This window comes from Diadema setosum, chromosome 17 (genome assembly GCF_964275005.1).
Source record: "Diadema setosum chromosome 17, eeDiaSeto1, whole genome shotgun sequence".
Taxonomy (NCBI): domain Eukaryota; kingdom Metazoa; phylum Echinodermata; class Echinoidea; order Diadematoida; family Diadematidae; genus Diadema; species Diadema setosum.
Window position 1 is genome coordinate 13,246,514 of NC_092701.1, and position 21,190 is coordinate 13,267,703.

The 21,190-nt window shown below is 37.1% G+C and overlaps 1 protein-coding gene across 1 annotated transcript in view; it reads right to left on the minus strand.

The window, feature by feature from the left end:
- LOC140241189 (ATP-binding cassette sub-family A member 2-like) overlaps positions 1-8,651 on the minus strand; it is a 69,895-nt gene extending 61,244 nt beyond the window's left edge. Inside the window, exons 1-3 of the mRNA XM_072320949.1 lie at positions 8,431-8,651; positions 7,546-7,639; positions 2,880-2,991 (exon numbers count right to left, since the gene is read on the minus strand). Of these exons, the coding sequence (XP_072177050.1) occupies positions 2,880-2,991; positions 7,546-7,639; positions 8,431-8,496 (272 nt within the window). The 5' untranslated portion in view covers positions 8,497-8,651. The remainder of the gene's footprint in view (positions 1-2,879; positions 2,992-7,545; positions 7,640-8,430) is intronic.
- Positions 8,652-21,190: the final 12,539 nt, after the last annotated feature.

Here is a 21,190-nt window from a genome sequence, read left to right on the forward strand (position 1 = left end):
TACTACAGTTTATAGGTTAAGATTGGATTGCTCAATCTTAGAAAGATCAAAATGATTGCTCTGGTCAGTTCAACATGCACTGTATAACATACAAGTTTTAAAAACTAATGACAGCAAATCATGAATGACTACTGAACATCCATGTTCAAAAGAGAGCTCGTGCAATATTCGACCGTGATTTCCTATGATTGACAGTTTAAGCAGGAAATCAGTGATCTTTATAATGAAGAAGGTGGCAATCACCATGCCATCCAGCAGTGGAATTTTAAAGGCAGAATTTACCATTTGCATATGAAACAAAAACCCAGCATTCATGCTTCAAAATACTTCTAAAATATGATTTAGGGATAGAAACAACCAATGTAAACATATGAATCAATATAATCAATGTTAAGTATTGTCGATACAAAATGTGAACAATGGTTATGATAAAAATATTTCTAGACTAAACCGTCTACAGTTACAGTTTATTGAGAAAAAAAAGTGATATCTCCTTATATTTCAGGCTTTATTGCAAAAATCTTATATGGTAGGATATTTTGTGATACCACTGACCTACACATATGTTGCATCAAAAGTGATTATCTTGAACATTTTTTTTTAAATCATTGTTCCCAAAAGTAAGCAGGACCTTTAAATCCTGGACCATGTGTGTCCCTTTAAGAACTACAATTGTAGTAAACGGCCAATCAGTGATACGCAATGTGTGAACGAGCTTTTGGATAGATGAACTATTTCCCCTACCATTGCTAACTACTTTATTATCACCAATGATAGGTTTAGCTTGTGAATATGAAATGGATGTACAAGTACACATTCTTGTATTAACACTGGGTGCATGAATATCAGACAAATAATGTTCCTTGTCATAATACGATATGTCAGCATGAAAGTCATTCATTAAACGATATCCTACCAGTGATTGTCAGTTCATTTATAAACACAGAAGTCTTCACTAGCTGCAAAGATCAAAATATTTTCTGTCATAATAATAAACTTCATTGGTCTGGTTGGATGCATGTACGAAATGACAAACTACATACATTTGTAAACACCTACAGTAGTAATACAGTACTTACTGACATTAGCAATGCTCCATGAATCCTCCAGATGAATATCTCCAAAAATGTTCAGTTGTATACTCTACTATAAATATGGTCTTCATTTGTGTTAATCATCTTTGGTTTGCAGTACATGCACACATGTATCAATCATTACAGAAGTACATCACTGTGAAAAATATTAAAGTTCAAGGGGGGGGGGGAAATCAAGGAGGACATTCTAAGCTACAGGCAACTCCCATCAATAATGAAGTCCTCAAACCAGCAGATTCCTTTCATTACACTGAAAATTTCTTATACCCAAACAATATAAAAGTTTATAAAGCTAAAGATGACAATTTTGGAACCTGAATTTTCACTTGTCTTTAAAAAAAAAAAAAAAAAAAAAAATTGTCATAATCATGTTCTAGTGTACATAATAATGGGAGAACACAGTACAATGCTAGCATGAAGCACAATGTTGTATATCATGTATCTTTATGTATAACACTATAAGCCTTTATGATTGAATGACATAACATACACGTTACTTCATACCAAGGGTATATGAGCACATACATGTAGACATTCAAGCTTAATTGAACTGAATATGCAGATTTAAGTCATCACAGTTATCTTAAATTCATAAATGTCACAGAAAAATTCACAGTGATGCACACACACACACTCTTATACACACAAGCCCAAGCTGTATACACATAGCTTACGTTCGATGTACATGTAGCAAATCATCACCTCCTACAGTGTATTGTAGACTGGACTGTGACCTATGTTTGCCATGGCCCACCAATGTAACTTTACAGTATCATTAGACATAAAACTGTACATGTACAAGTACAATGTACAAATTCATTGTACAGTACTGTACATCACATTGTAAGTCACCTACAGTATCATGGTGCATAAAAAACGGACAATCACACTACTTTATCACACTTTAGATACTCTTCATCATTCATATCTAAGCAGAAAAACACAGTGAGTGCTACAAAATCATGCCCCAAGTATCAAACATGCACCTGCATGCTTCAACATGTCCTTCACTAGTCATAATTTGATAGTGTGTGCTAGATAATGGTTATGAGAGGAAAAAATAAAAACCCATAGCAATCAGGCTATCAAATTGTTTCTCCAAGGGACCAAGGTTTTCATAACCTAACAAGACATTGTGTTCAAGCCCTAATAGAGAATGCATGAGACAAACACAATGTACATGTACATACATGTATGATACAGGGTACATGGTAGAGATTCTGTGGTTGCCAGCTAATTTTCATTTTTACTTAATTTATGACCTCTCCTTTTTATAATTTACACTATCATCAATCATTTCCAAGCATGTCAGACCTTGTTTAAAAGCAAATTTAGTGAAAAGACAATATTCAAATAAAAGTTAACCCACATGAAATACAACATACCTATTTGAAAGTAATTTTCAGTTCCTATCCAACTTGCATTGTAGCATTTCAAAGACAAATCAAATTCCTAAAACTCTGATAATTAGCTAATAACAAGGTATTTGAGTAAAAAAACAGAAACCTATGATCACACAACACACTCAAAACTTATACATACCGACAAATGGGCATCAACAAGCTACAATGTGTAGACCTCTTTTTTTTTTTTTGGGGGGGGGGGAGGGGGGTTACTGATGTTACAATAATGATGACACTGAAACTACAAAAAGTTGTACTTGTAAAACAGAGATACAGCAGTACACTGTAGATAGCAATTTCTACACATGTCTAGGTATCTGTTAGGAAAATCACAGACATGTAAGAGCAAGAACTACTGGTAGAAGGTAATGTAAATACTCACTCCGAATTTGGGTGGTCAGGTAGACCAAATGGATCCCGGACTGCTGTTGGACAGAACACTTGCATTACTGGTATCACTCCTGAGGAAGGCAGGGGTTGGGCCATGTAATATCCTGGAAAAATAAGAAAAGATAAAACAATTTGTACAAACTGGAGTGCTCTCAATGGCACAAAAAAGTGTCTGAGATTACCATAAATTTCTTCTATTCCCAAGTTTTTCTCATGTACAACAGGGCAATGAGCAAAACCTCAGCTTATCAATCAATTAATCATTGCTCCCATTTGACATCAAGCATTGGCATCATCAACAACACAGGTGGTTTTTGTATTGCAAAGTTTAATCTATTGGTTGAAATGCCTGACAAACTCAACAGGCTGCCCCAGTCTGTGAGGTTAGAAGAAGAAAGTAAAACTGACAGAATGTTGTAAATCCAGAGCACATTGCAAAGGTGGCAGGCAATCACTAGCATACATGTATATTAAAATGACAGAAAATATAGAACATGAATGGTAACAAGTAAAATAAACATTGTAGTTTTCAACCTGAGAATGGTCAACAAAGGAAAGGAAACAAATCATATTTTTTTACTGTTTTGAAATAAATGGCAGAAGAGATACATTTCATGTCACTTTGAAGAAAAGAGAAAGAGAAGAGATCCATGCCCCCTTCATCAATGGAATATTAAAAGATTGCAATAATTATTATACTGTGTAAACCCTGTTTACGTGCAACTTTGTACATACTGTACTGCAATGTAGTAGGTAGTACCTGTACTGGCGAAATACAATATGAATGTACATAATACAATGCACTCTATTCAGCTCTAACCAGAGTGAGAGAAGCACTTTCTGGAGTAAATTTGAATTACATGTAGCAAGCATTTGATCATACATGTAATTTTATCATTCTGTTCATAAATACAACACCTACAGCTTTACATATTGTACAAAGATTCTAGCTTTAACATTGGTTGATCACTTGCCATGTGACATCCCACTGAAAGCATGCCATTGCACACAGGCCATGTTGAGCTTGCAAATTTTGTCAACTAGTTTTGGATAATGCACTGTTGACATTTACTGTGCTTCTTTACACTTACTCCCGTGGTAGGCTCATAATTAACTGCACTTTCCCACTCCTGTACCACATGATGTACATTCAATTTTTCATGTAAAAATCTCTATCTCAGACCCTGTTTACAGTGAGTTAAAAGGCCGGGCTCGGCCGCGGCCGAGCCCGGCCTTCATTTCACTGTAAACGCAAACTGGGCCAAATGTGGTACCAAATTTCGACCGGCGTGCTCCCAATATAGTCATTTGTTTACAAGCAGAGCACCACTACGACAAAATATTGAAAGGTTTGAATTAAAAGCCCGGGCTGAGCCCGGCACTGCAAATTGACAAAATTGCGGGGCCGAGTACTGCAATTGAGGCCGGGCTCGGCCACGGCTCGGCCGCGGCTCGGCCCGGCCCTGCACTGTAAACGGGGTCTTATTGATCAGAAGAGAGGCTTTCTCATTTTCACAATTCTCAGTGTGCATACACAACATTCCGTTAAAATTTCTCCTTTCAATTAAGACAGTCTTTCCAACTATATGCTCTTTTTTAAAGACAGCAAAAACTATTTTTCAGAAAAGTCTACAGAAGATAATCCTTCCACATTTTTGGAGAAAAGTATTTCAAATGTCTCCACGGCAGTAATGAGAAATGACATGCATGCAGTATTTGAAATGCCACTGTAAAGTGCAAGTTATTCATTTGTAGTATTTACATTGGCCCTACTGTCTAAATTACTATTGTATGTATTTTAATTGGTAAAACACATCAGCGAAGTTTGACGAAAATCCTGCAATCAATTCAAAAATTCATGAAAGTTAAAAATCTTGGTGCAACCTATCACTAAATGAGAAGACTTAAAGTGTTCGTGACATCACTGTAGAATGAAAATATATTGTAAGAAAACATGAAATATGAAGAGGGCATATTCCTTAGACTGGTTACTGACAAACATATTTATCAGGTAAGTTAATTGCTCTTTTATTGTATTAGAAAACTGAAAATATGTTGAATTCTCTGTTTTTTTAATCAAAATATCATTGTTCGGAAGTACTGTATGTCACAAACTGTTGAAGTGTTCTCATCCCGTGATGATGGCACTAATACTTTTAAAAAATCATAATTTTGAACATATTGTCTGATTTTCCTCAAACTTCACTGATGTGCTCTCTTAACACTGTTGCATAAAATTCAATCATCATGAATATTTTGAGGAACTTCCCCTGCAATCAAAGTGTATCAGTGAACCTACAGTGCTGAATTCTTTGCAGTTTAGAATGCATCCAAACAAAGAGCTACAGACTCAAAAAGAGCCATGGACTCAACTCATTGACGATGCAACTGCCTCATGGAAACTATATAGACAGCAATACAAGGTTACCAGGGTGCTAGGTATCCAATAAGCACTGTCACACAAGTGCAAAATAATGGTACTGTACTTGCTAGCCAGATGTAGTACATTCATACAGGGTGAGGAGAAAAATGTCTTTAGTCAAGCCTTGGCTGAGGCTGCAGTACTTGTTCTGTGGTGTACACCATTCACAGCACATTCAGCTGGCATACCAATACATCATGTAGGGGACAATTATGTAGAAACTATTTGGTATCAATACTGATTTGTCACTCTACTACCTCTTGAGACTGAAAGTTCTAGCAAGGAGGTTCGAGAGATGGAGTCACAACTGACTATAATTATCCAATCAGCTGTCAGTTTTCTATAGATGGACAAAAGAATTCCACAGGTGCATTTGTGCCTTTGATGTTCGATGCTTGAAGCTGCCATCTTTCTGAGCAATCTGAAGATTCATTTTTAACGCTAACATAATATTGGGTATATGCTGCTCATTTATATATCAAATGCAATGAAATTTCACCTAATGATAAAACATATAAAACAAAAGTCAATTCCATTCAAAAATATGTGCAAAAGTGTAAATCTGAGTTGTATTTTGTGAAAGTGTTTGAAATTTTACCCTCATGGAAAGCCGGTTTTATCACTTTCCTCCTTATTTCCGCCAAATGAAACTAATATGGTGTCATCTTCAAGTATAGTTCTTTATAAATTAATATGTCAGATTAGCGTACAGACACATACAGTCAAGTAATTTTGATATCTATTTCAGCAATATTTGAGCAATTTCTATTTGCGCATCCCCGTGCCTTTACCATTGTCTACCGCCCATCGTTTGTAAGTAGGGATAGCGAAAAGTAGTTACCATCACAAAGACATATCTTCCTTGGAAAGTGGCTGGTGATTATACAATGAGACACGAGTCAATTGTCTTTGCATCTGAGCGGCAGATCCAGTTTGACACATACTTCAAATATTTTTGAGTGGCGGCTTAGAGCATGGCATCAAAGCAAATAAGACTGTTGTGACTCCATTTCTCGAACCTCCTTGGTTCTAGTATGATTGCTGCTTCTCAATCAATTCATGTTTCAAAAGGAATTGATAGTCAACATCAAATCAAAAAAGAAAGTAACTAAGTCTATTAAACCTCTCATTCAATGATGAATGCTTCAGTTCTGCTCCGAACTAGATAGACTGAACTTTTTGCAAGAAGCCTGGCAACAGAATTTAGGACTCTTTAATATGTGATTTATTTCATTAGCTAATGGAACATAATTATGGCATGCAAAAATATTGTCCTGCTTTTGTTTTTTCACACTAGCCTCTGGGTGCGCAAAATGCGCAAAAATTTCCACACTACAAAAATTTCCACTTTTACAGTATATGCCAATTTCTTCTGCATAAATACACATGACAGACTGTGTATGCCGACCGACGTCCAACAACAATTGCGCCTTGACAAGCACAAGTCAAGGTATGCCTATTTCACGCTTGTTTTAGTTCATGGACTAAATTCAAACCATGGTCTAAATCTAAACCACCTCTGTGAATTCACAGTAGTTGTTCAGTGATCACTGCTTGCACAAGATACTGTTGCACAATCAGCACACTTCATACTCATGCAGGTGAGAGCATTGTGCTAGGAGCCATGATATTACAATGTACTCCATGCTTGACAAGAATGTCCAAGCCTTACTGAATTCAATCATATTACACCTGTGACAGATGGTAGTGCTAGAGCAGACAATTCTAGTTTTACTTCAAGGTGTAATGCTTTAAATCTAACAGGGCATTGCATAGCATCATACACATTTAATATACATTCATGATCCTACAGTCCTTGCTCCAACATCACAGGCATGTACTTGCCCAACTGCTACTACCACTATATAAACTTACATTTCAGGCTCAACAGCAACATCCATATTTGGAATGAAAGTTGCTGTTGCCTGTATACAACAATGGTAATATTCCTACATATTAACCTATTCCATAAGGGAACCTGGTGACCTGCATATTACGCCTAGATGGGCATTTCAGAATTCAGTATGGAACAGGTTAAAACAATTCATAACACTAGTTTTTCAGTGATGTTGGGAAACCAGACTCAGGTGATATACTGGTACAATACAAATTCCACATGGCCTACATCTTTGTATGAGGCATAGAGGAAGGGGGGGGGGGGAAGCTGAGATCATGATCACACTGTTTGCAACAATGTGGTTTGAAAATTATGTCTGCCTCAAATAGGTGGACTTACTCTGACGCTCAGGAACAGATGGCTTGTGATGGCGGAGAGACACGAGAATGAAAAACAGCGTCAAGGGTATGCTGATTTCCAGCAGGAGCACAATCTGGTAATGAAAAAAAAAAAAAAAAATTGGGGGGTAATACTGAAAACATGACCATATGGCTTCAAAATCATCTTCTTCAGATAAGGCTGTCATCAACATTGAGGAAATGATTACCGGTACAAGCATCATGTAAAAGTCTCTTGAAATCTCAAAAAAAAAAAAAAAAAAAAAAAAAAAAACAATTAACGATGGACAACCAAAGTTAGATATACATGACTGACATTGATTTTCTGAGAAAACTATGTGACTACCATGTCTCTAAAACACTTGTACATGAGGAAATATTCCATGATGTATGCACAGTAGTTTGTTTTTATTTGTTTGTTTTGTACAGTGTCTTCCATTGAAAGTACTCTACTCCTAAACACGAAACTTGCTGTTGATAAATATTTGCAGAGGTAAAGACCAAATTTCTTTACATGTTAACACCTTAATATGACTGTGCAGAACCATTCCATTTTTAAAGAAAGATAACTTCAATCTTCCTAGGCCTACATTTTGAATCAACAATGTGTATGGAGTCAACAACAAATGAGCAATGAGGGCTCAGAGGAAACAGAAAGTAAAATGGCCAGTACTGTGGATGTGTGGGTTTGGTTTTACCAGGTACTTCTACCAACTTGTACAAGGGAAAACAGTTCATTTCATGCGTAAAATGTCACAGCACGCTTCACCACTTCTCTTCCGAACTCAGCCACGCAAAGGCTATGAAAAGGAAGGCTCTTCTCTCTGAACTTTAAATGTACCAATCAGGCATGAGAAGTCAAGTAGAGATGTCGTGTTCTACTTACTGGACTCCTCCTTTTCAGTGTCCAGTTCTTCCACAACAGAATGAGCAGTTGGTGATAGAACCCCATGGTAGACGGCACTGGTCTCTCTCCACAAGTGTCAAAATTGTCCTTTCTCCTTATTCCTCACAGCATTCAGCTAGTGATCACACCAGTTGTCTCCTCCAATGCCCAACTCCGAAGACTAATGTGTAAGTTGGTGCCAGTTGTTTGGGCAACAACTCTGTTCCCTGTTGACAAAGAAAGAGACAGAAAAGCAGAATAAAACTGATGTAACAAATATGCATTGCTACAATGTACTAGTATGATACATCCTATAGCAGGATATCTCTTTACTGTACAGCTGTAGTTATGTTTATTTACTTGAGAAATTTGAAAGTTTCACTGTTTCTGTTTGAGACCATGTTTGATAATCCACTACTTCTACGAAGATACTCAGCAGGATCCATAAGTCAGGATGTAGTGCTGGTCCTCCATGTGTATATATTATTCATTAACTGTCCATCCATTCTTTAAATTTTGTGGGTTACAACTGCATGTTCTTCACACTGAAAAATATCATGTTGTGTCTTACAAAAATGTACATACATAGTCCGTAGATAGGTTAGGTCAAAATGCAAGAGGTACATGTAGGCCAGTAAAAAAAAAAAAATAAATAAAAAAAAGCAAGTAGTTTTTCTCATCCAGATCTTTTGAGAGGTAATGCAGGAGGTCCTTACTATTTGATATCTTATGGATTTTCTGAACTGAAGCTGCTATACATGGGCAATTGCAAACTAGCACAAGGCACAAGTGTACTACATGTAGTATTGCACCCCTTTACATTAGACATCATGTGTATACGATGATAAAAATCTGGATGAGGAAATATTTCCTATTTTTTACTTGACGTAATTCCTGCGTGACATCAAAATTGGTACCCGGTATGCCAAATTCCAATACTATTTCAGCCACCCTCAAAAGAGTAATATCAAATAATTGATGTGGATGACTTTTGTGGAAACTCAACAAAGATGAGGAGCACACATGTTTGTTTGTTTTTTATTCCATTTTGAAAATGGTCAATGGTAAAAAAAAAAAAAAAAAAAAAAAAAAATGACATGGCACCAAAACTGGATATCCGCAAGGACAAGAAATTACAGCATGCTGGTACTTTCATTTTTCACTTGGCCTCATACTGAATGTCCTTTGCATTGGTAATGAACAATGACGGAACAGGAGTGAAGGGTGTCTGTTCTATACTCTATATACAGTACATATTGTATAAAAGGCCATAATGCGCACAATTTGTGTACCACATCATGTGTTTTTGTCTTTTGTTTTTCAAATTATCATTAACTGATCATCTCATCCCCACCTGCAACCCTTGTGAGTTAACGAATCAATTAAACTAGATATATCGCTACGGCGACTGATATGCCTCCGCCATAATGCATGGTTCTCCTAATAGGTCTATAGTACAATGTCTTGACAATGTGTGATGACAGTTTCACACAATTGGCAAAATATTAAAATGACAGGTTTGCCACAAATGTGCTGAATGTTCACTTTCCTAGAACTAGGTTCAATTGGATGAATTATTCAAATGTCAGAGTGCAGGTATTTGGGGAACTGATGATTTTTACTTGACTTTTGACCCTTTTATAAGTTTATGCATTGAGTAATTTTCAAGGTATTGAGAAAAAGTATAATTTCAGTATCAAATGGGAAAATAGCATTATCTAAACATGGTCTTTGACCTTTGACCTCACAGTTCCACAGAGAATCACTGTTAGGTAGAACATGCATAATATGTAAGTTTCATGATGATACCTTGAGTTACTTTCGAGATATGGAGGAAAAAGTGCAATTTGGCAGTTTCACTTGACCTTTGACCTTTTGACCTTTGACCATTTGGCAAGAAACTTCCCCAAAAATATATATTGGGTAATACATGCCATACATCAAGTCTAAAAAAAAAAAAAAAAAACCTTCAGGCATATTGCATTTTAAGGAAAGTAGTGATATTTTGAGGAGTTGACCTTTACCTTTGACCCCCCTGACCTTTGACCCATGACCCCAACTTCCCTAGATAATCACTGCCCATCGGTACAAGCATATATAATAAGTTCCATGAAGACATCTTGAACCATTTGCGAGATATGGAGAAAAACATGAAATTTCAATTTTTTTTTCACAAAATAACCTGTGACCTTTGACCTTTGACTCTGTGACCCTAAAATCCACACAAAGTATTATCCCCCAAGGATATACCCTCATACAAAGTTTGATGTAAAACCACCACACGGTCCTTGAGATATTGACAAAAACAAAACGGGACGGACGGACGTACGGACGTACGTACGGACGGACGGACGGACGACCCGAAAACATAATGCCTCCGGCCACTTCGTTGCGGAGGCATAAAAAAAATTGTTGGGCTGAAAAAAAAAAAAAAAAAGGAAAAGTAGAAATTACGCGGTGCGTAATATATGTCCCCGCCGGAAGTAGCATTTAGTAGCAAAATGTACAATATAGGTAAAAAGATCAAGGTCAAAGGTCAAAGAAGTCAAAGGTCAAAATTCTGTGTAGAAGTTTTGAAGCCCTCACCTAGTGCCATCACATAAAGCAAACGGAATCGAAATCGGGTTAGAAATGGCAAAGGAGTAGCATTTTGTAGCCAATGTACAATATAGGTAAAAAATCAAGGTCAAAGAAGTCAAAGGTTAAAATTCTGTGATGAAGTTTTGAAGCCCTCACCTAGTGCCATCACATAAAGCAAACGGAATCAAAATCGGGTTAGAAATGGCGAAGGAGTAGCATTTGGTAGCAAAATGTACAATACAGGTCAAAAAATCAAGGTCAGAGGTCAAAGAAGCCAAAGGTCAAAATTCTGTGTAGAAGTTTTGAAGCCCTCACCTAGTGCCATCACTTAAAGCAAACGGAATTGAAATTGGGTTAGAAATGGCGAAGGAGTAGCATTTTGTAGCAAAATGTACAATATAGGTCAAAAATCAAGGTCAAAGGTCAAAGAAGTCAAAGGTCAAAATTCTGTGTAGAAGTTTTGAAGCCCTCACCTAGTGCCATCACATAAAGCAAACAGAATCGAAATCGGGTTAGAAATGGCGAAGGAGTAGCATTTTGTAGCCAATGTACAATATAGGGCAAAAATCAAGGTCAAAGGTCAAAGAAGTCAAAGGTCAAAATTCTGTGTACAAGTTTTGAAGCCCTCATCTAGTGCCATCACATAAAGCAAACGGAATCAAAATCGGGTTAGAAATGGCGAAGGAGTAGCATTTTGAAGCAAAATGTACAATATAGGTCAAAGGTCAAGGTCAAAGGTCAAGGTCAAAGGTCACAAATGAAATTCTGTGTAGAAGTTTCAAAGCTCCCATGTAGTGCTATCATATAAAGCAAACAGAATCAAAATTGGCTCATAAATGACAGAGAAGTAGCAAATTGAACATTTTGATCACACACGGACGCACAGATGGACGGACGGACAGACAGACGGACGGACACACAGACACACACACGTACGGAGCCCGTTTCATAGTCCCCTGCTCGAACTCGTTCAGCGGGGACAACAAACAAACAAACACACACATCAGCTCAGGGTCTTCCAATTATTACTGTCCCATTTCTATGTCATGAACTAATATGATAGAATCTCCTGTGCTGTGGTATTTAGGGCTGACGTTTGACCGAAAGATCGGTCTATATCTGGTCGTCAGGGATATGTTCCGCGGAGACTGCATCTGGCTTCACGGTTCGGAGGAGAGCGATAACGTCAAAAAAATAAAAGACTCCTCCGGACAGACGGATCTTTCTGTCTAGGTTGACAAGGAAGAAATAATCTTCAAAGCATAACTGCATTGCGGACCTGCACACAGCTCGCTGTTTACAATAATACAAAGCATCGGTAATTTATGTCCTTTTACTTTGTCTTTGTAAGCCAACAATCCAATGACCACTGCAAGAACTGACAATTTATTATACACAACTAGAGTCTACTAGTTCTAACAATAACATTAGTCAACTGAAAATCTAAGTGTATACAGTTATAGATCTAGTAACTATAAATTTTACACAGCCCTGTGTAGCTTAGCGCACGGGGTCTGGTCGGGCTATAATAGATCTAGCATACCCAGTGCAGTCATTGGGTGTCCGGACAGGTTGTACCGGACGCGTACTGTAAAGTGCGTCTGGTTTGACACGACGCGCCTACATAAACAGTTGTTTGTCAGTGAGGAGCTGTGCGTAAATGCGTATTCAAAGTAAAATATTAAGCAAGTCGGTACGCGACAATCTTAAGTGTCCGGACACCCAACCCCCCATCCTACCACTAGACCTAAATTTATCTCTTCCCACCTCAACCTAACTATGCACAGCCCAGTTGCTGTAAAACGTCGCGTTTTTACAGCGACTGTGCTGTGAATTAGATCACCTTATGTGACCTAGATCTATACTAAGGGGTAATATAGTAATAAAGCATAACTGTTAGAGGTCTAGTTACCCATCTCCCTGTCTAACGTTGTTAGACCAGTTGCTGAGTTAGACTTAGGTATAACGCGTATCATTCAGCAGCTCAAGACACTCGACAGTCACACGCACCACACTGGTCAGTGGTATCATGAAGATACAACTTACGTCTCAGTTTCTTCCTAACTCCACTACGTAGGACTTCTCTCTGTCTTCCATCATAACATCACAAGTTTAAAGATTGTATTATGCAGGATGCATCAGACGCCGCAGACGATGTTGGTTCACACAGATCAGCTGCTGTCAATAAAATGACCCTTGGTCAAGTGACGTTGCTGCCCTTGCAAGTATACAGTGATACCACAGTAGACAACAACACACCGGTGCATTGGCAGTGCTCTACTACTGGCGATGCTGCGGTAAAGACGTGCCTGTACGGATGCTACTTGTGTTTCTTCTGTTGGTGTCTGTGTAGTGTATATTTTTGTATGCGTGTGTGTGTACCACAGAACTAAGGTGGTGTGTACAGTGGTATGGATTTGTTGATATTTTCACAGAGACATGGTACCTTGCACTATCAAGATGGCGCTGTGCCACTTTTTGTGGAAAGACGCTTTGAGCCTGCACATCACCCCTTCGAGAGTGGGTTCTAAGGGGGTGTTGCAAGAAAGTTGCAATTAATTGCAACTCCCCAAAATGTATTGCAAATCCTGCAATCAATTGCAAGCTCCCTTCTTTCGATCTTGCAACAGCAACTTGCGATTGTTATGTAAGTTGCAATATATCTATTGCAAAGTTTGCAATAGATATTTGCAATTAATTGCAACTCTATGCCCTATTTTCCTGCAACACCCCGAAAGACTGTTATTTACTCTTCCTCCTATATTAGACAGCTTATTATCACATAGCGGAAGGAGAGGAAACGAGAAAAGCAAATTAAGAGGTTATTAGATATCCCCCTCCTTTTGAAGTAGTCCCGATTTAGATCAAAACTGCATTCCAACAGCATTTCGTCAACTCCCAGAGCTATCGTCCCGACAAAGTAACCCAAAAAAAAAAGTCAAATCCCAGGTACATTGATATAGGCCTACTAGGTCCTAACTAATTGTGCGATGTTATGAAATTGAACTTCTGAAATGAATTGTGAGAAGTCGCAGATCAAAGTGGCAGTCAGATACAGTACATGTATATTTTACAATGCTTAAGTATCATACATGTGGCTATGTACAGGGATGACTTTTTCAGGGTATAAAGGGAAAATCCAGTCCAAATACAAGTTAGTCTGATAAGAAAGATCTTAGTGGAATAGGCCCTATTGCGAATTCAACGATACAAATTTGATAAAATAATCGAATAAAAAATAAGGAAGTTATGACATTTTGAGGTTTTGCTCTTTTTTTTTTGGGGGGGGGGACAGTTCTTGAACAGTCAATATGAATATGCAAATGGCAAAGTGGGCACGTCATTCCCTCACAATTTACCATAAAATAGTTTGTACATAAAATGTTGAAATTTCCAGTTTTTCGTTCAAATTCAATTATGCCCGAGGCTCAAATCTTCATATATCTAACTGATCACTATTCAGAAGTTATTCAACCAGGAATAATGTCGTGTTCCAGACTTCACGCAATGACAGAAACATTTGATTTTGTCATTTTTTTTTTTTTGTACACGATCAAAGGAAAATTTGTGAGGGTATGACATGGTTATATTGCTCACTCATAAATTATGCGTATACGCATATTCATATCCACTATATACAAGAACTGTTTTGCAGAAATTAGCAAAATTTCAAAATGTCATAACTTCCTTATTTTTCATCCAATTTCAGTCAAATTTTTACCGTTGAACTCGTAAGATTTTACTCTTTTTTTATCAGACTAACTTATATTTAGACTGGATTTCCTCTTAACGGTCCAGGACAAAATGGATGCATGGGATCGAATATTAGGTCCTAATAGCAGTTAGTTGTTGCTGTTATATAATTATATCATACAGGAGAGCTTAAAGGCATCATTTACCATTTGCAGATGAAACAAAAATCTAGCTTTAATGGTTCAAAATAGTTCTAAAATGTTAGTATAGGGATAGAAATGACCAATGTAGAATGTTTAATCATTATAATCGATGTTAAGTATTGTTAAAATACAAAATGTGAACAATAGTAATAATAAAATTGTTTCTCGACCAAACCGTCTACACACTCTAAAAACGCAAATGTTGAATCAACATTTAAAAGGGCCGAGGAGTGACAGCATTTTTTGAAGTGTTGCATCCAACTTTTAAAATAACATTTTATATGTTGAATCTAGCAGGAAAACCAACACTTTCAAAATGCTGTCACTCCTCGGCCCTTTTAAATGCTAATTCAACACTTGTGTTTTTAGAGTGCAGTTATGGTTTAGTGATAAAAATAGTAATATCTTCTTATATTTTAAACTGACCTACACATATGCATCAAATGTCAGTGTTTACTATACAAGAACATCTTTTAAATCACTGTTTCCAATGGTAAACAATGCCTTTAATCTAAATGCTTAACATGAGGCATGCAAATTTCAAGTCTAGCAGTCAAGGTGGTATAATATTTGCCAACTTCACCATTAGACTCTGAATTTAGAAAGTCGTTGCATGAACTACGGATCACGCCTTTCCACTATAGCTGTGATGGAGAAAAGAAAATATACTGGTACTGATAATCTTACGGGTACAAGGCAATAATGCGAAGCGAGCATTATAAAGACGGTTATAACGTGTTACAAATATAATATATGATAGTTGTTGTTGTTGTTGTTTTCTTAATGTTTGGCATCGAGTTTAACGTTGATTTCTGTCAATGATAGCAGAACATCAGCGTAGAAATACAAATGTACCACTAGGGAATTCAATGTACCAGATTCTGTTAAATTTTCGCGGAGTTGACGACAGCAAAATGGCCCACAGAAAAGCATAAACAAAACGAAAAACGCCGGCTAGAAAGCCCCAGTGCCTGTGTTTTCCTTGGCACTAACCAGGGAGCTAACAGCACTAAACAACTCAAAGTCGCACTTTGTATGCTTTTTTCATACACGCACACTCACACACACTCACACACGCACACGCACACACACACACACACACACACACACACACACACACACACACACACACACACACACACACACACACGAAACGTAGTGCCTACAGTGGCATATTACACAAGTCCGGATATTTTGTTGCCGGTTCAGATAAGATCACAATGTCATGTGCTGATGTTTGCATTCGCCTTTGTTTTTGTTTTGTTTTTGTTTTTGTTTGGGGGGATATTTGTTATCTTTTCAGATGGATATTATACACGAACGTAATCCAAGGTCGGAGTTCAGAAACGACACTGTCAGTTGTTTAGGCAAGAACCGGATGCAGGTCTTAAAAAAAAAAAAAAAAAAAAAAAAAAATCCATTACAACAAAATAAATGAAATACTGACTGACAACATTAAACAATGCGTTCCTTTGGTACTTCATATTACCTTTTGTATCGTGAACATGCATGGTTATCTACCACGTGAAATTTAAAAAAAACACACACACACACACACACACAAGAAAAGAGAAGGGTTTTCAACACACTCAGACTTCATAACTGAACTTGTAGGAGCTATGTAGTGCAAAAACATGTGGAATTGTATTGATTGATATCACCTTGATTATCACTCTTAAGGAAAGGTATACGTGCCAACTGTCTTTTGTTAGTCATCGTACTTAGCTGTGATTGACAGATGATGTCCCTGGCAGAATCTCGGTTTGAAAGGTCGTTTTGGGGGCGTATTCAAAACAATTCTGAAGAAAAATAATCTACAAATTAATCACAATAAAGATAGCAATGGCACGTACTCATTTCGCCGCATAGGTGATGTTGAGGGTATCATGAATCACCACAAGTCAGCCTGCATTTGCGATGCATAGTTTCTTCAAAATAATAATCAACCAACGCCCATCCTTCTCCCTGTTCTCTGTACACTATTTATGTAGATATAAAGTTCTTCCTGTCATTCACTTTACTTACATTTCCTCTTTCTTCTTTTACACTAGAGCTGCCTCGTGTTAATGTGTGTGTATAATGTGTAGTCCTATATATATCGTTTCTGTCTACACCCGGTGCGCTCGCTCCCCCTGGATTCTCCACTGCATGTGTGATGAAGAAACAATAATTATTGTAACAGGTTACTCAAAAGCAAAAGAACATTTGAGAATCACACGTGCGTGTATTGATCAGTATCTTTGATTTCCTGTGTACACCCATATGGTAATGCTAGATTAGCCCCACCCTAATAACTACTCGATTTATATCTTTGATTTCCTGTGTACACCCATATGGTAATGCTAGATTAGCCCCACCCTAATAACTACTCGACAGAAACGGTGACACCCCCCCCCCCCCCCCCCCCCCGCCGTCCTACCGGGTTCGGCAAAAATTATTTAAGTCTTCGGAATATACATTATATCATATAGTGAACAAAATTTATGATAAATTTTCAACTATTTTTCTTTGCAGATTCTTGGATACATCTACCAAAAAAAAAATAAATAAAATTAAAAAAGAGAGAACACACACTTCCAAAAGGTACTCTGATGTTAATAACACTAACCACCATCATTCCAAGACATATAGAATGCACCTTCCCCTAGACCGAGCATAACTTGTATGTTTCCCTGGTGGAACTATTGTCAATCATATTAATAACATGTAGGCATGCATGCAAGTAATGCTCATAGAGTCTAGGGAAAGGTACGTTCCAATGTCTGTTGTTAGTCATAATGTAGCTGGGTGATTGACAGAATCTCCGTTTGAAAGGTCGATTTTTGGGCGTATTCATATATTATCTGAAGAAAAATAACACACAAGTCATAATGAAAGTACATGCCACGTGTTTAGATATTCATTTATCTGCATATAGGTGATGTTGAGGGTATCATAAATCAACAATTAATGTCAGCCTGCATTATTTGTAACTTATAGTTCCCCTCTATGTTTAATGGTGGCATGCGACTTCATTCCAACTTTTTTTCTCTGTATCAGATTCGTTGTTTCTGGGTATCCCGGGTTTGCTTTTCATTCTTCTCCCTGGCAAGAGGGAGCTTTCGCTATACAAGACAGGAAGACCAAGAGTACAGGGAAGCAATCAGCTGTGACAGTCCCCGCACTCGGACTCCCGTTCCCATATCAAAACTGTTTCGCTTTTTTTTACGTGGACTCCACTTACTTTTCCTCTTTCTTTCTTTCACACGAGAGCTGCCTTGTGTTAATTTATGTGTCCTTGTGTACTTTCTCTCTCTCTCTCTCTCTTACTCTTCTTCTGTTTTAAGATAATTTATGTAAGATTTTAGTATATCTTTACGGGGACTGCAATTTTTTTTAGCAGTCCCCTCCATTTGGAACAACTTCTTTGTGTGTTATGAAATTATGGTATTTGTCGTGAAATTGACAACATTGTATCTCAGTTTACAGTTTGTTTGTTTTTCATCGCATTGTTGTACGTGAGTATTCTGATGAAATGAAATAAATGAAATGAAATGAAATATATATGGTTAAGTAATTCATCCGGTTAAGTTAATATTTATGAGTTAATCTATAACCATTGCTTCATGGGCGATTTTTGCCATTCCGAATTAAGGATCGTGAGTAAGAAACTGAAATGAGGTTCGTTATTCCGAAATATTGTTATTCCCTAACAAACTAATTCCTATACCTATATAGATGTTCATTAATCGGAAAATTAAATAGAATTTGTTAATCTAAAAATGAAAAGAAGGTGCGTAACGTACCTTTGGAGTAAAAAAAAAAAAAAAAAAAAAAAAAAAAAACTTTATTTCTTTTATTTTAAGATTACCTATAGCGATTAGTGAACCATATCTCTTCGGATTAACAAATCGTCGGAATAAGGAACTGTAACCTGCTTTATAGCGATGTTATGATATATTTACAACTTCAGTTTTTTGTCACTATACGTGGTTTAATTTAATGGGGTTTTTTTTTTCTTTAAAAATATGCTGGAATTAAACAAACAAACAATCAAACATATCTTCTAAGATATGACAAAGAAATGTTAGAATTTTCACATAAACAAGATTATACAGCAGATTTTCGAAGGTTTGGCAATCATGCTTTTAGCATCCATTCGCAAGCACATACAGCAGAGTGTGGTTGGAAATGACAAACTCAAGCATTGTCAAGTTTTCCCAAAATTCTGTTAAAAACCACAAGAATCCTCCACATGGCCACAGTTTAGTCCAAGAGGTGAAAAGTGCTGAAATCACACAGCAAAACATGACAATCCCCTTGATTTTCCACAATTCTCAACACTCCATTTGCATCAACAGTTTTGCTGTAATTTCAGCAAAACTTAGAAGTGCATCTAGGAAGATACTTACTTCTGGAGTACTGCTATCAGCAAAACAAGTTTTGCTGTAATTACAGCAAATCTGTTGGACCGTTGCAGATGCACACTGAACACCATGCAGGTGGGGTCTTCCCTTGCACACTTTTTTTTGTGATCATTTATTTGTTGAAAATAATTGTATTTGGAAAAGACTCCTGAATGTATTAAAAGAGACTTAAAGGAAACCAAAACCCAACGAGAAATGTGGATTGAGTGAAAGCAGCAACATTTGTAGAACACATCAATGAAAGTTTGAGGAAAATTAGAAAATCTGGTGCGAGTGATGACTTTTTAAAATTTTTGGTGGTGGAACCCCTGGATGAGGAGACTACTAGAGGATATGACGTCATGCATGGACAACAATATGAAGAAACTGTAAAGGGAATTCCACAAAAAGTCATTTCTCATGAAAATTACTTATTCTATCAACTTGATACTGATATATTAAAGCGTGTATATACAATATGTACAATATATTAAGGGTTTAAACTAGTAATTATTCTCCCCTGCCTCCTGAAAGCGTTTAGTCAAGTGCTCTTTCATTATGCTAGAAAAGTGAGTTTTTGTGTAATTCCCTTTATATTTTCTTTATTGTTGTCCACACATGACATCATGGCCTCTAGTAGACTCCTCATCCAGCGGTTCCAACACCAAAACTTTAAAAATTCGTAACTTTTGCATTGATTGTCCAATTTTCCTCAAGCTTTCACTGATGTGATCTACCTGCACGTACTACACAATCAGACCAGTCACACAACTAGAGAGGCAAGTCGGTTTATGACTTGTTGCACGACTCAATAATGCATATGATCAAACTACACATACATGTATATAGGCTTACGGCCGTTATGGTTTCAGTACATTATAATGTAGCATGATTGACAGAAAGCCCATGACCTGTTGTGAAAATTGGACATGTCAAATCTCTCCACCTGGCAATAAGACCCAGTCACATGACTGAAAACTGGCAGACTGGTACGCTTCCAGTCTTAAAGGGGAAGTACGGTTTTGTTGGCCATGGCACATCTTTCTGTTATTTAGTGGTACCGGTATTAGCAGAATACGTGATAACATTGTGTTAACCGGTAATGTGGCAAAGGCATGAAGTGTGTGGTCTGACTTAGGACGTTACAAAAGCTTCTATATTGTGAAATCGGGAGACTTTCAGCATACTATAAACACTTCAGCATGCTATGAGTACGTATGGGTAGAAATCGGGGGCCCGTTGCATAAAAGTTACAATGGTGACAACTTTGCCATCCAATGGTAACCGCCATGGCAACAATACTCAACAGTCAATCACAATCAAGAATTCCATGGAAGTTACCATTGTATAGCAAAGTTACCATCATTGTAACTTTTATGCAACAGGCCCCAGTTATGGAAGAACAAGATCAGTGATGGAAAAGAGAGCTCTGCATGCTTGGTGGAGGTCTGCACTCTCAGAGTGCTTCTCTAGTTAAATTTGTTATTGAATTACAATGTAATGTGTTCATATCCATTCAATTTCCAGGTTGAGTAATGAACTTGTATGAATTTTTGAATGATTTGGAAATATATAGTGTGCAAAAGCCTCAATGATGGAGCATATCACTTTTAGCACTTACATGAAGTTAGATTATATTTGTCTCCTAGACTCAATCTTTCTTCATTCAAAAGTATTTGGGGGGGGGGTGAATTCAAATGGATTGAATGGATAATAATGAAGATCTGCATTTCCAATGCATTGATAAAGAGTGCTATTGTATTCTATTACACAGAAATGCAGTTGAAATGTAGTTTGAAAAAAGAGTACAATTAATTTAGCATAACATTGATTTTTTTTTTTTTTGTCAAAATGAGATGAAAAATATGGAATGAATGGCATTTTAATCCTATCCCCACC